This window comes from Salmo salar, chromosome 01 (genome assembly GCF_965601325.2).
Source record: "Salmo salar chromosome 01, fSalSal1, whole genome shotgun sequence".
Taxonomy (NCBI): Eukaryota; Metazoa; Chordata; class Actinopteri; order Salmoniformes; family Salmonidae; genus Salmo; species Salmo salar.
The window spans coordinates 157,385,089-157,399,992 of NC_138291.1; the positions used below are offsets into that span (position 1 = coordinate 157,385,089).

Genomic DNA, 14,904 nt, shown 5'->3' on the forward strand with positions numbered 1-14,904 from the left:
ATTATATAAATGTTTTATTTTTATGAATTATACTATTTTGACATTGATTACTGCACTGTAAGAACTTGAACCTGCCATTCAATATCCCTTGGCCACGTCGACATTTTCAGCTTTAACAATATTATTCAGTGGCATAATAATCTGCATCATGTAATTAAGTTATTAAACAAAGGAAGATGTAGACAAAAGATGTAGACAAGCCATCCATTCTGTCATCTAACCTGAGAAATGTGTGTGAGTAGATTCGTGCTTGTGTGTTTGTGTGTGCGCATTGTATCGTACAGCCCTAATCCAATCAAGTCATCTCTCTAAATCCCCCTAATTAACCCTGGCTCCCACACCAGACCTAATTGGCTGAGAGTATAGACATAACACAACATGCGGCTGCAGGGGGCTGGGGGGAGTAACAGCTGGGACATGACTGCACTCCAGATGGAGCAGGAAGAACCGTCCACGTCGGAGAGAAGAGGAAAGAGAAAGAGAAGAGAGAGGAGGGGGAGTGAGAGAGAAGGGGAGAGGGAGAAAGAAGAGGGAAGAAGGAGAGAAGAGAGAGCGGTGAAGAGAGAGAGGGGGGTAGTGATAGAGAACAAGAAGAGAACCGCCCACAACAGAGAAGAGGAAAAAAGAAGAGAGGGCAAAAAGAGTGGAGTGAAGGGGAATACATAGATGGAAAGTTTAAGAAATAAAAGATAGAAATAGAGGGAGAGAAAGACCGAATAGAGTGAGAGAAAAGACTGACAAACAAGATGTAGTGCAGGGACACCAGAATGAGACAAGCATCTCATTACAGCAGTCTCCCTGGATCTTAGTAATCACTCAGTGATACTCTATCACATTCTAATAGTGTATTAATACCTATACCCCAGGTGAAAGAGAACCAGACCACATTCATGGTACCCTGAATATGGCATGAATCGAATTGAGCGATTTATATACCACAGAATGACATGGTTCAACATAGTCTGAATCTGAAAATGGGCGAGGCTAATTCATGAGAATGGTTAATAGTATCTAACTGTGCCTGTTTTACCATAAGGTACCATGGTAGTCCAGTAGGGTACCATGGTAAAGGCCACAGTGTGGATCTCTAGCCCGCTTTTCACCTGGGAGGTTATGTTTCCTCTTGTACCACGCACCGTCCAGAGGGGACTTCTCCTCCGCGTTCTCATCCTCCTCCTCCAGCAGCACCTCCTCTGGAACAGGAGAGGACAGGATTATATACCACGACACACGCACACATACTCACGAACGCTCATGCACACACCCACACCCACACAAATACACTCTTAGAAAAAAGGGTTCCAAAAGGGTTTTTCTGCTGTCCCCATGAGAGAACCCTTTTTGGTTCCAGATACAACCCTTCTGGGTTTTTCTTTGGAAGAGGTTCTACATGGAACTGAAAATAGTTCTACCTGGAACAACAGGGTTTACTTGGAACCAAAAATGGTTCTTCAAAGGGTTTTACTATGGCGACAGTCAAATAAGCCTTTTAGGTTCTAGGTAGCACCCTTTTTCTAAGACTGTACATACCCATGTACAGTGCATACACATCACCATAATTTAAAGTAACAACACACACATGCCTTGCAAAAGTATTCAGACCCCTTGGATTCCTTCACAATTTATTGTGTTACAAAGTGGGATTAAAACGGTAGTCCCATTGGGCGGCGCACAATTGTCCCAGCGTCATCCAGGTTAGGGGAGGGTTTGGCCAGGGGGTCTTTACTTGGCTCATCGCGCTCTAGCGGCTACTCGTAGCGGGCCGGGTGCCTGTAGGCTGACCTCGGTCGGCAGTTGAATGTTATTTTCTCCGAAACATTGGTGCAGCTGGCTTCCGGGTTAAAAGCGGGCGGGTGTTAAGAACCGCGGTTTGGCGGATGACTTGACCTTTGCCTCCCGAGCCCGTTGGGGAGTTGCAGCGATGAGACAAGATCGAAATTGGGGAGAAAAAGGGGGCTTTAAAAAAAAAAATAATCATAAATAAATGTATAACTAAAATAACTAAATTAGTTCAGGAGTAAATTTGGCTTAACAAATCATGTAAAAAGTTACATTATTTTTAAATGACTAACTCTGTCCCCATACATACATCTGAAATGTCACTCAAAATACACTTGCAAACTCTTCTAAAAACCTGTTTTCGCTTTGTCATTATTGTCACGGCTTGCTTGCCCTCTTGCTCCCGAGGGCATATGATGGGACGGCTGCCGGGTGCCAGGGGTTCCTGCTCCAGTTGGAGCTCTACCTGGCGACCGTTCACACGGCTCCCTCGGGACACGAGAGTGTGTCCGCCCTCATCTCCTGTTTGTCGGGGAAAGCGCTTGAGTGGGCCAACGCCGTCTGGGGAGGAGTAGACGCAGCGTCGGTCCGCTATGAGGATTTCACTCGCCGCTTTCGAGCGGTCTTCGATCATCCACCTGAGGGGAGAGCGGCGGGGGACAGGGGATGAGGAGCGCACAGGACTTCGCTCTAGACTTCAGGATCCTGGCTGCCAGCGCGGGATGGAATGAGAGGGCCCTGATCGACCATTACCGGTGCAGTCTGCGTGAGGACGTTCGTCGGGAGCTGGCTTGCAGGAACACCACCCTTAAAACCTCTTGGGGCTAGGGGGCAGTATTGAGAATTTTGAAAAAAATATGTGCCCATTTTTAACTGCCTCCTACACCAACTCAGAAGCTAGAATATGCATATTATTGTTCAGGTTTGGATAGAAAACACTCTGAATTTACTAAAACTGTTTGAATGGTGTCTGTAAGTATAACAGAACTCATTTGGCAGTCAAAACCCTGAGACAAATTCTGACAGGAAGTGGATACCTGATGTGTTGAATTACCTTTAAGCCTATGCCATTGAAACACACAGGGGCTTATTAATTTTTGAGCACTTCCTATGGCTTCCACTAGATGTCACCAGTCTTTAGAAAGTGTTTTGAGTCTTATACTGTGAGAACTGAACGAACAAGAGCCTTGGAACGGTGGTGGCCGATTAGACTGGCGCGCGAGTTCATGTTTGGTACTCTCGTTCCAAAACGTTTTAAAAGAGAATGCAAACGTCCGCCTTGAATATTATTCATGTTCTGGTTAAAAAAGGCACTAATGATTTATGCTATACAACGTTTGACATGTTTGAACAAACGTAAATATTTTTTTCCCCCTCGTTCATGACGAGAAGTCCGGCTGGCAGATCATGTGCTAACAACACAGAGCTTTTTGGACATAAATTATGAGCTTTTTCGAACAAAACTACATTTGTTATGGACCTGGGATTCCTGGAAGTGACATCTGATGAAGAGAATCAAAGGTAATGGATTATTTACATAGTATTTTCGATTTTAGATCTCTCCAACATGGCGGTTAGTCTGTATCGCAAAGCGTATTTTTCTGGGCGCAGTGCTCAGATTATTGCAAAGTGTGATTTCCCAGTAAGGTTATTTTTAAATCTGGCAATCCGGTTGCGTTCAAGAGATGTAAATCTATAATTCTTTGAATGACAATATAATATTTTACCAATGTTTTCGAATAGTAATTATTTAATTTGTTGTGCTGCTTGACTGGCGGTTATTGGAGGGAATTATCGATTTCCTCAACATCAACGCCATAGTAAAACGCTGTTTTTGGATATAAATATGAACTTGATAGAACAAAAAATGCATGCATTGTCTAACATAATGTCCTAGGAGTGTCATCTGATGGAGATTGTCAAAGGTTAGTGCATCATTTTAGCTGGTTTTCTGCTTTTGGTGACGCCTTTCTTTGAATTGACAAAACATTACACACAGCTATTGTCAATGTACTCTCCTAACATAATCTAACTTTATGCTTTTGCCGTAAAGCCGTTTTGAAATCGGACAACGTGGTTAGATTAAGGAGATGTTTATCTTTCAAAGGGTGTAAGATAGTTGTATGTTTGAGAAATTCAAATTTGGCGGTCTTGATATTTCACCTGTTGTTGATTGGGTGTACCAGGGGTGGGACGCTTGCGAGGTTAACCTCGACCAGCTGGTGGATTTATCCATCTGGCTGGATAACCTGTTGGCCTCCCGCGGACGTCCAGATCGGGGCTCGTCCATTCCATCCCCCAGCACCCCCGATCCTACACCTATGGAGCTCGGAGGTGCTGATATGAGGGTGACCACTTCCTGTACCACATGTGGCCGCAGAGGGCACACTGCTGGTCGGTGCTGGGGAGGTTCCCCAGGGAGTCGAGGCAGCAGGCAGGGCACTGGTGGATCATCCCAGGTGAGTAGGCACCCGACTCACCCAGAGCTCCCTGTTGAGCACGTGTGTGTGTATAGAATTTCCTGAGTTTTCCCGCATTCCCAGCATAAGGCGCTAGTAGATTCAGGTGCAGCTGGGAACTTTATTGACTGTTCATTTGCACTTAGATTAGGGATCCCTATTGTTCCTGTTGATGTCCCTTCCCTGTACATGCCTTAGATAGTCGTCCTTTAGGGTCAGGGCTGATTAGGGAGACCACTGCCCCACTATGTATGATAACGCAGAAGGGTCATGAGGAGAGAATTAGTCTCTTCCTGATTGATTCTCCTGCGTTTTCCGTGGTGTTGGGCCTTCCCTGGTTGGCCTATCATGACCCCACTATTTTGTGGCAACTTAGGGCTCTCAAGGGATGGTTCCGTAAGTGCTTAGGATGGTGTGTAGGTGTTTCCATCGGTGCTACTACGGTGGAGAGTCCAGACCAGGTCTCCACCATGCACATCCCCTCTGAATATGCCGATTTGGCTCTCGCCTTCTGTAAGGAGAGGGCGACTAAATTACCACCTCATCGACGGGGGGATTGTGCGATAAATCTCATGGTAGACGCAGCACTTCCCAGGAGTCACGTGTATCCTCTGTCACAGGAGGAGACGGCAGCTATGGAAACATATGTCTCCGAATCTCTGGGGCGGGGATACATTTGGCCTTCCACTTCACCTTCCTCCTCAAGTTTCTTTTTTGTGAAGAAGAAGGAGGGTGGTTTACGCCTGTGTATTGACTATCGAGGGATCAATCACATCACTGTGAGGTACAGTTACCCGCTACCTCTCATAGCCAGTGCGATCGAGTCAATACACGGGGCGTGCTTCTTCACAAAATTGGATCTCAGGAGCGCGTACAATCTGGTGCGTATCCGGGAGGGGGATGAGTGGAAGACGGCATTTAGTACCACCTCTGGGCACTATGAATACCTCGTCATGCCGTACGGGCTGATGAATGCTCCATCAGTCTTCCAATCCTTTGTAGACAAGATTTTCCGGGACCTGCTCGGGCAGGGCGTAGTGGTGTATATCGACGACACTCTGATATACTCTGCTACGCGCGCCGAGCATGTGTCCCTGGTGCGCAGGGTGCTTGGTCGACTGTTGGAGCATAACCTGTATGTCAAGGCTGAGCTATGTCTGTTCTTCCAACAGTCCGTCTACTTCCTAGAGTACCGCATTTCCACTTCAGGGGTGTAGATGGAGAGTGACCGCATTTCAGCTGTGTGTAATTGGCCGACAACCACCACGGTGAAGGAGGTGCAGCGATTTTTATGGTTTGTCAATTACTACCGGAGGTTTAACCAGGGTTTTGGTCAGGTAGCGGCTCCCATTACCTCATTGCTGAAGGGGGGACCGGTGCGGCTGCGGTGGTCGGCTGAGGCGGACAGGGCTTTTGGTCACCTGAAGGCTCTGTTTACCTCGGCTCCTGTGCTGGCTCATCCGGGTCCCTCTTTGGCGTTCTTAGTGGAGGTTGGCGTGTCCAAGGCTGGGATAGGTGCTGTGCTGTCTCAGCGCTCGGGTACGCCACCCAAACTCCGCACCTGCTCTTTCTTTTCGAAGAAGCTCAGCTTGGCGGAGCGTAGCTATGATGTGGGGGACCGGGAGTTACTGGCTGTCGTAAAGGCTCTGAAAGTGTGGAGGCATTGGCTTGAGGGGGCTAAACACCCTTTCCTCATCTGGACTGACCACCGCAATCTGGAGTACATACGGGCAGCGAGGAGACAGAACCCTCGCAAGGCAAGGTGCCCATTTTTTACCCGTTTTTTTTTCACCCTATCCTACAGACCAGGTTCCCAGAACGTGAAGGCAGACACACTGTCCTGGCTGTATGACACAGAGGAGCGGTCCACGGATCCTACTCCCATACTTCCAGGTTCTTGCCTGGTGGCACCGGTGGTATGGGAGGTGGACGCGGACATCACAGAGCCCACTCCCACCCAGAGCCCACTCCCACCCAGGTCACACCTATTGGTGAATTTCGTGACGGATCTTCCTCTGTCACAGGGAAACACCACAATCCTGGTCGTTGTAGACCGGTTTTCTAAGTCCTGCCGTCTCCTTTCTTTGCCCGGTCTCCCTACGGCTCTACAGACTGCGGAGGCCCTGTTCACCCACGTCTTTCGGCACTGAGGATATAGTTTCTGATCTGGGTCCCCAGTTCACGTCTAGGGTCTGGAGGGCGTTTATGGAATGCCTGGAGGTCTCGGTCAGCCTTACCTCAGGTTTTCACCCCGAGAGTAACGGGCAGGTGGAGAGAGTTAACCAGTATGTGGGTAGGTTTCTGCCATCCTATTGCCGGGACCGGCCGGGGGAGTGGGCGGCTTTCATCCCCTGAGCGGAGATGGCCCAAAACTCCCTCCGCCACTCCTCCACTAACCTATATCCTTTTCAGTGTGTACTAGGTTATCAGCCGGTCCTGGCACCGTGGCATCAGAGCCAGATCGAGGCACCTGCGGTGGATGAATGGTTTCGGCGCTCGGAGGAGACATGGGACGCTGCCCATGTGCGCCTGCAACGGGCCATCAGGCGGCAGAAGGGGAGCGCCGACCGCAGTGAGGCCCCCGATGTATGCACCGGGGGACCGGGTCTGGCTCTCGACCCGAAACCTACCCCTTCACCTGCCCTGCCGGAAGCTGGGTCCGTGGTTTGTGGGGCCATTTAAAGTCCCGAGGAGACTGAACGAGGTTTGTTATAAGTTACAGCTCCCCCCTGATTACCGTATTAACCCCTCGTTCCATGTGTCTCTCCTCAGGCCAGTGGTGGCTGGTCCGCTCCAGCAGCCTGAGGTGCGGGAGGTTCCTCTGCCCCCTCTGGACATCGAGGGGGCCCCGGCGTATACTGTGCGAGCCATCATGGACTCAAGGCGTCGGGCGAGAGGCCTTCAGTACCTCGTGGAGTGGGAGGGGTACGGTCCGGAGGAGAGATGCTGGGTGCCGGTGGAGGACATCCTGGACCCATTGTTACTGCAGGAATTTCACCGTCTTCACCCGGGTCGTCCTGCGCCTCGTCCTCCGGGTCGCCCCCGAGCCCGGTGTCGGCGCGTGGCTCCAAGGGGGGTACTGTCACGACTTCTGCCGAAGTCGGTCCCTCTCCTTGCTCGGGCGACGTTCGGCGGTCGACGTCACCGGCCTTCTAGCCATTGTCGATCCACTTTTCATTTTCCTTTTGTTTTGTCTTTGTTTTACACACCTGGTTTCAATTCCCCAATTACAAGCTGAACCTCGGCAAGACGGAGCTGCTCTTCCTCCCGGGGAAGGACTGCCCGTTCCATGATCTCGCCATCACGGTTGACAACTCCCTTGTGTCCTCCTCCCAGAGTGCTAAGAGCCTCGGCGTGACCCTGGACAACACCCTGTCGTTCTCCACTAACATCAAGGCGGTGACCCGATCCTGTAGGTTCATGCTCTACAACATTCGCAGAGTACGACCCTGCCTCACACAGGAAGCGGCGCAGGTCCTAATCCAGGCACTTGTCATCTCCCGCCTGGATTACTGCAACTCGCTGTTGGCTGGGCTCCCTGCCTGTGCCATTAAACCCCTACAACTCATCCAGAACGCCGCAGCCCGTCTGGTGTTCAACCTTCCCAAGTTCTCTCACGTCACCCCGCTCCTCCGCTCTCTCCACTGGCTTCCAGTTGAAGCTCACATCCGCTACAAGACCATGGTGCTTGCCTACGGAGCCGTGAGGGGAACGGCACCTCCGTACCGTCAGGCTCTGATCAGGCCCTACACCCAAACAAGGGCACTGCGTTCATCCACCTCTGGCCTGCTCGCCTCCCTACCTCTGAGGAAGCACAGTTCACGCTCAGCCCAGTCAAAACTGTTCGCTGCTCTGGCACCCCAATGGTGGAACAAGCTCCCTCACGACGCCAGGACAGCGGAGTCAATCACCACCTTCCGGAGACACCTGAAACCCCACCTCTTTAAGGAATACCTGGGATAGGATAAAGTAATCCTTCTAACCCCCCCCCCCCTTAAAAGATTTAGATGCACTATTGTAAAGTGGTTGTTCCACTGGATATTATAAGGTGAATTCACCAATTTGTAAGTCGCTCTGGATAAGAGCGTCTGCTAAATGACTTAAATGTAAATGTAATTTAACCCTCTGTTTTCCCCATGGTTTTTTGTGCGTGTTTGTTCATTGTTAAGTGGTTGGTATTTCTGTGAGCTGGTGTGTTTCCCAGCATGGAATATTTTGTTGGTTTATTTTCGAGTAAAGTTAAGTTTTTACTCAGTTCTGTGTCCTGCGCCTGACTTCGTCCGACCCGCCACACACTGACATTTGACAATTATGGGGTATTGTATGTAGATTGATGAGGGAAATGTTTTATTTAATCCATTTTAGAATAAGGCTGTAATGTAACAAAATGTGGGAAACACACACACGGATTAGAAGAAGTGGAGGTGAGACTGACCTGCCTTGCATATCCACTCCAGGTATCCCGTCAGCTCTCTCTCTATCTGCTGCTGTCTACGCAGCTTTAGAAAGTCCTGCCTCTTCTCCACACGCTCTCTTTCTTTGGCAAACTCCCTGTGAACACACACACAGACATATGGACACACACACACGGACCCACACACTATAAACTCCTATTGGAATATACAGGTTCATTTCTATGGAATTTCAGCCTCTGTGTGTGTTCCACTCTTTCTCTCCTCTCTGGGAGGAATGGATCATGAAAGGGCTCTTTGAAGGGCCAAACTCACAGAGATACAGGCATGGATGAATGGACAAACAGACAAATGTAGCCCTGTCTCCCACTGTTAAAGTGTGGTGTGGATGAGGTCAGCTCACAGATAAAAGGGTTACAAAATTCTTTAAATATGCTCACACACACACACAAAGACACACGCACACACCTATGCATGCACTCACACATGCACACACACCAACTCATTCCTTAGGCCCAGATAAAGTTCTGCTTCCCCATAGGAAACCAGTTCTTTCTAGACTAATGACAATGTATATGGAATGAGCCCTGTTGAGACGGACCCAGTGTGTGTAGAGGAGTGTTTCTCACTGTCACAGACAATGAGACCGACAGACCACTGAGTTCAAAGAGAAGAGCAAGGGACACCATTAAGATTAAAGACCTGGCCATTTTAAAACACAGGAGAGAGAGCGAGAGAGTGAGAAGAGAGAGAGAGGGAGATAAAGAGAGCAAGTAGAGGGAGGGAGAGAAGGAGAGTGGGAGATTACTAATCTTGCAACTGAATTCTATTTTAGCTGTTTTCAGTGTCATTTCAGTTGAGATGCATTTCCCGTCAGTTGGAAGAATTCAAAATGAATGCGGTATCATCAGTATAATTTTATGTTACCCAAAAGTGACACTGTCATCTCTCTGTTAGTTCAACCACTGGAGTGATGGCTGATATTCTTTTGTGGTAAGCTGTGGAATGTGAGAAGGGAGGCTCTACAAGATGGCCATGGATCTTGAAGCTAAAGGCGTCAGCATACTTTGATTCGGCTGGCGCCTAGCCGAACGAGTGTGCTCGCATACTCCCTTAAAACACCTTCGCTTGAAGAACAAGAAAAAGCAGCAATAGTACTGTTTGTCCATCTTGAGACGCTGTAACCAGAAATACTGAGAATATATGTAAGATAAGTCAATAAATGAGATCTTAGTTGCACAATTTTACATCTAACTAAGCAGTATTTCTCAAGTGAAAAAAGTAGCATGAAAACAATTTGTCTGTCGCAGAATGAAAACAAACACTTAATTGAAGAATCCCTACTATTGACCAATGACGACGAAGGGCCTAGATTTTGGATCCGAATTTCGGCTTGCCTGGAGAATTTGGGGATTTGCACAAACAGCCGAAGAAAAACCCGAAGACCAAAACGAACAAAAGCATCACAAAATGACGTCATAATATATGCACAAACTGTTCCAAATGGGAAGCATGCCTTAAGGCAGAGTGTCATTGGGTTCAGGAAGGACAGATGAGATGGAGGACGCACGCACATATGCACACATAATACACACACACACACACAAAACACACAAAACACACAGACAGAGGAGAGCTAGCCATTCACTGAGTAGGAGATTAGGCTTCCCAGAAAACGTAAACATAGCACCTGACCAGAAACATGTAGCCATACTACGTAACTCTTAACAGGATGTCTCCTCGTAGGGCTGATGGGAGACATTGTGTGCCTGTGTGTGTGTGTGTGTGTGTGTGCGTGGGTGAATAATGCATCCCATATTAAAAGAGAGGGCAAGAGAGAAAAAGGGAAGAAGATAAAGTGTGTGAGAGGGAAAGAGAGAGTGAATGTTGACTCAGATTGAACGTTGCTGAACTTCAATAGCTGAATTCCTTCTAATTCCAATAGATTCATTGTATTGTGAGCATGGATTATAGGAGAGGATAAGGTATTCATTGTTTAATTATTTTATATAGGTCTAATTACAGTATATTTTAAGTGACTTCCGATAGGCTTTTCATTAAGATAAATCTGGAACCTCAACTCTCTCCATATTTACATGGCTATTCCAGCGGCACCGGCTCATTTCATTATGGTAATGCTGTCCCTGTAAATGCACATTTCTTTATGGGGAAGCTCTCCCCATCAGGCCAGCTAGGCTTTCAGCCTGAGTGGGCTCCGCTCAGCCCCTCCACTGGAGACACAGGATCAAACACACACACGCAAACAAATACTGTACATATATTTGTGTGCGCAAACACACACATGCACACACACACACCCCCTACTATTTCACCTGTCAATAGAATAGGTTAGTATATAGGGTACCGTGGCTCTTGTTGTCATCCTTTTTGTTTGTGCTCTAGTTGTCATCCTGTCCTAGCTAATAAAATGAGTGGTTTGTATGCAAAGTCTGGTCCATGATTCCCTAAACCCTATGTCTGGTGTGTGTGTGTGTGTGTGTGTGTGTGTGTGTGTGTGTGTGTGTGTGTGTGTGTGTGTGTCTGTCTGTCTGTCTGTCTGTCTGTGTGAATGTGTGTCTGTCTGTCTGTGTGTGTGTGTGTGTGTGTGTGTGTGTGTGTGTGTGTGTGTGTGTGTGTGTGTGTGTGTGTGTGTGTGTGTGTGTGTGTGTGTGTGTGTGTGTGTGTGTGTGTGTGTGTTGGGTCAGACTTACCCTGATAAGACACCCAGGACCAAGTTGAGCATGAAGAAGGATCCGATGATGATCAGGGGGATGAAGTAGAGCCAGTTCCAGGTGTTCCCCGAGGCATCGTTAGCCTGAGTGCGCACACACACACACACACACACACACACACACACACACACACACACACACACACACACACACACACACACACACACACACACACACACACACACACACACACACACACACACACACACACACACACACACACACACACACACACACACACACACACACACACAGAGGGAAAGAAAGACAAAGAAAAAGGTGTATGTGTATGAGTATTATGTTTCCTCTTAATGTTTGCAGTTGGTCAATGTACAACATCTGCATAACATCTATATCTGAAAGGTTTGCTATACTTGCTTCTACACAAAAATGTCAATATACGCTACTTACTCTGTCACTAAAATAAATGTCTTCTTACCGGTAAACAAACTCCCACACAGTCAGTCAACCAACCACCAAATCAGATCCACCAGCTACCATGTGCAGAACAGAGAGACCTTGGGGCTTCTATCACTGTATAACAACCGTGTAATACAACCCCAAATTACTGTTTCTAAACAGCCAATTGGAAAAAAAATTGGAAAGCCAAACTAGCCTGACAAGCCAATCCCCTGCTGGGAGAGACACAGGCTGAGGTCTGGCCTATATAATGGTCAGGAGCTGTCTGCCTGCCTGTCTACAGTGGCTTGCAAAAGTATTCACCCTCCTTGGCATTTTTTCGATTTTATTACCTTACAACCTGGAAATAAAATAGATTTTTTTGTGGGTTTGTATCATTTGATTAACACAACATGCCTACCACTTTTAAGATGCAAAATATTTTTATTGTGAAACAAACAAGAAATAAGACAAAAAAACTGAAAACTTGAGCATGCATAACTATTCACCCCCCAAAGTCAATACTTTGTAGAGCCACCTTTTGCAGCAATTACAGCTGCAAGTCTCTTGGGGTACGTCTCTATCAGCATGGCACATCTAGCCACTGGGATTTTTGCACATTCTTCAAAGCAAAACTGCTCCAGCTCCTTCAAGTTGGATGGGTTCCGCTGGTGTACAGCAATCGTTAAGTCAAACCACAGATTCTCAATTGGTTTGAGGTCTGGGCTTTGACTAGGCCATTCCAAGACATTTAAATGTTTCCCCTTAAACCATTCGAGTGTTGCTTTAGCAGTATGCTTAGGGTCATTGTCCTGCTGGAAGGTGAACCTCCGTCCCAGTCTCAAATCTCTGGAAGACCAAAACAGGTTTCCCTCAAGAATTTCCCTGTATTTAGCGCCATCCATCATTCCTTCAATTCTGACTAGTTTCCCAGTCCCTGCCGATGAAAAACATCCCCACAGCATGATGCTGCCACCACCACCATGCTTCACCTTGGGGATGGAATTCTTGGGGTGATGAGAGGTGTTGGCTTTGCGCCAGACATAGCGTTTTCCTTCATGGCCAAAAAGCTCAATTTTAGTCTCATCTGACCAGAGTACTTTCTTCGATATGTTTGGGGAGACTCCCACATGCCTTTTGGCGAACACCAATCGTGTTTGCTTATTTTTTCTTTATGCAATGTCTTTTTTCTGGCCACTATTCCATAAAGCCCAGCTCTGTGGAGTGTACAGCTTAAAGTGGTCCTATGGACAGATACTCCACTCTCCGCTGTGGAGCTTTGCAGCTCCTTCAGGTTTATCTTTGGTCTCTGTTGCCTTTCTGATTAATGCCCTCCTTGCCTGGTCTGTGAGTTTTGGTGGGTGGCTCTCTCTTGTCAGGTTTGTTGTGGCGCCATAGGCTTTCCATTTTTTAATAATGGATTTAATGGTGCTCCGTGGGATGTTCAAAGTTTCTGATATTTTTTTATAACCCAACCCTGATCTGTACTTCTCCAGAACTTTGTCCCTGACTTGTTTGGAGAGCTCCTTGGTCTTCATGGCGCCGCTTCCTTGGTGGTGCACCTTGCATCATGGTGTTGCAAACTCTGGGGCCTTTCAGAACAGGTGAATATATACTGAGATCATGTGACACTTAAATAAAGTCCACCTGTGTGCAATCTAACTAATTATGTGACTTCTGAAGGTAATCGGTTGCACCAGATCTTATTTAGGGGCTTCATATCAAAGGGGGTGAATACATAAGCACGCACCACTTTACAGTTTTTAATTTTTTGAAATTTCTTGAAACAAGTGATTTTTTTTTCATTTCACTTCACCAATTTTGACTATTTTGTGTATGTCCACTACATGAAATCCAAATAAAAATCTATTTAAATTACAGGTTGTAATGCAACAAAATAGGAAAAATGCCAAGGGGGATGAATATTTTTGCAAGGCACTGTATCGGCCTGTCTGCCTGACTAGTTTCCCAGTACACTCTGAGAAAAAAGGGTTCCAAACGGGTTCTTTGGCTGTCCCCATAGAACAAAGATTTTTGGTTCCAAGTAGAATTCTTTTGGGTTCTATGTAGAACTCTGGTTCTACCTAGAACCAAAAGGGTTCTACCTGCAACCAAAAATAGTTATTTAAAGGGTTCTCCTATGGGGACAGTCGAAAAACCCTTTAAGCTTCTAGATAGCACCTTTTTTTCTGTACTCATAGTTATGTATTGGTACGATATGCTCCAGTGGATTATTGGACTCTTATCCAGCTAGGTCTGCTGTAATGTTACACACTTCTCTTATTCCATGTTGATTTATATTCACGTTTTTATTGTCATGTGCACAAGTACAGTGAACTGCCTTTCTTGCTTACTCTTTCCCAACAATACAGTAATCAATATCAGTAATACTTTTTAAAAAAAAAGTATTTTTAAAAAGTCAAGTGGAACAAAAACATGAGAAAAGAAAAGTGTGTGTGCTAATGTGTGTGTGTGCATAGAGACACGGCAAAAATAAACATAAAATAGAAAGGTTCATGCAGATAGGAAGTGTACTGTATCTGCAAGAACCTGTCATTTGAACTACCCATGAGCTCTCCATGAAATAACTGCATCATAATTCTCAGGGTGCATCCCAAATGACACCCAATTCCCGATATAAAAAGTGGTCTCTAAAGCCGAACACTATATTGGGAAGACAGTGTGCCATTCGGGACAAGGCCTCAGATTGTGATTGTGGCAGAGAATATTATTATTGCAGTGGGTAGCCTGCAGCATTGACTTTGGCCTGAGATTTGATTACACAGGCATTATTATCAATCACTCCAGTTCAGGTGCCCTCTCTACCCTCCTAAAACTTCCTGGATCAATCTTACTCTCCATAGTTGGCCATAGGGTGAGGATTCCATTGAGGATTCCATTGATTAGATAAGACCTACACTAAGACCTATTGACCAATGGCTTGTGATGGGCAATTAAGGGAAGGTGGCAGGGGGAAGATACAGGCTTAACAAAGGTAATTAACAGCTCAGTCATTAACCCTAAGGACTTGGTTTGAGACCTAATCAGACCACATTCATGTATGCTAATGAGCAATAGTGATGCAGTAACAGATAAAGGTGTGAGACCTATAGTGAATACACT

General features: G+C 46.7%; 1 protein-coding gene across 3 annotated transcripts in view; it reads right to left on the reverse strand.

The window, feature by feature from the left end:
* LOC106567450 (voltage-dependent N-type calcium channel subunit alpha-1B) overlaps nucleotides 1-14,904 on the reverse strand; it is a 225,761-nt gene that overhangs the window by 90,323 nt on the left and 120,534 nt on the right. For 2 of the 3 annotated variants that reach the window (XM_082955417.1, XM_082955415.1), the window contains exons 6-8: nucleotides 11,362-11,465; nucleotides 8,674-8,789; nucleotides 1,104-1,193 (exon numbers count right to left, since the gene is read on the reverse strand). In XM_082955417.1, the coding sequence (XP_082811543.1) occupies nucleotides 1,104-1,193; nucleotides 8,674-8,789; nucleotides 11,362-11,465 (310 nt within the window). The remainder of the gene's footprint in view (nucleotides 1-1,103; nucleotides 1,194-8,673; nucleotides 8,790-11,361; nucleotides 11,466-14,904) is intronic. The other variant, XM_082955416.1, reaches the window with a different exon arrangement.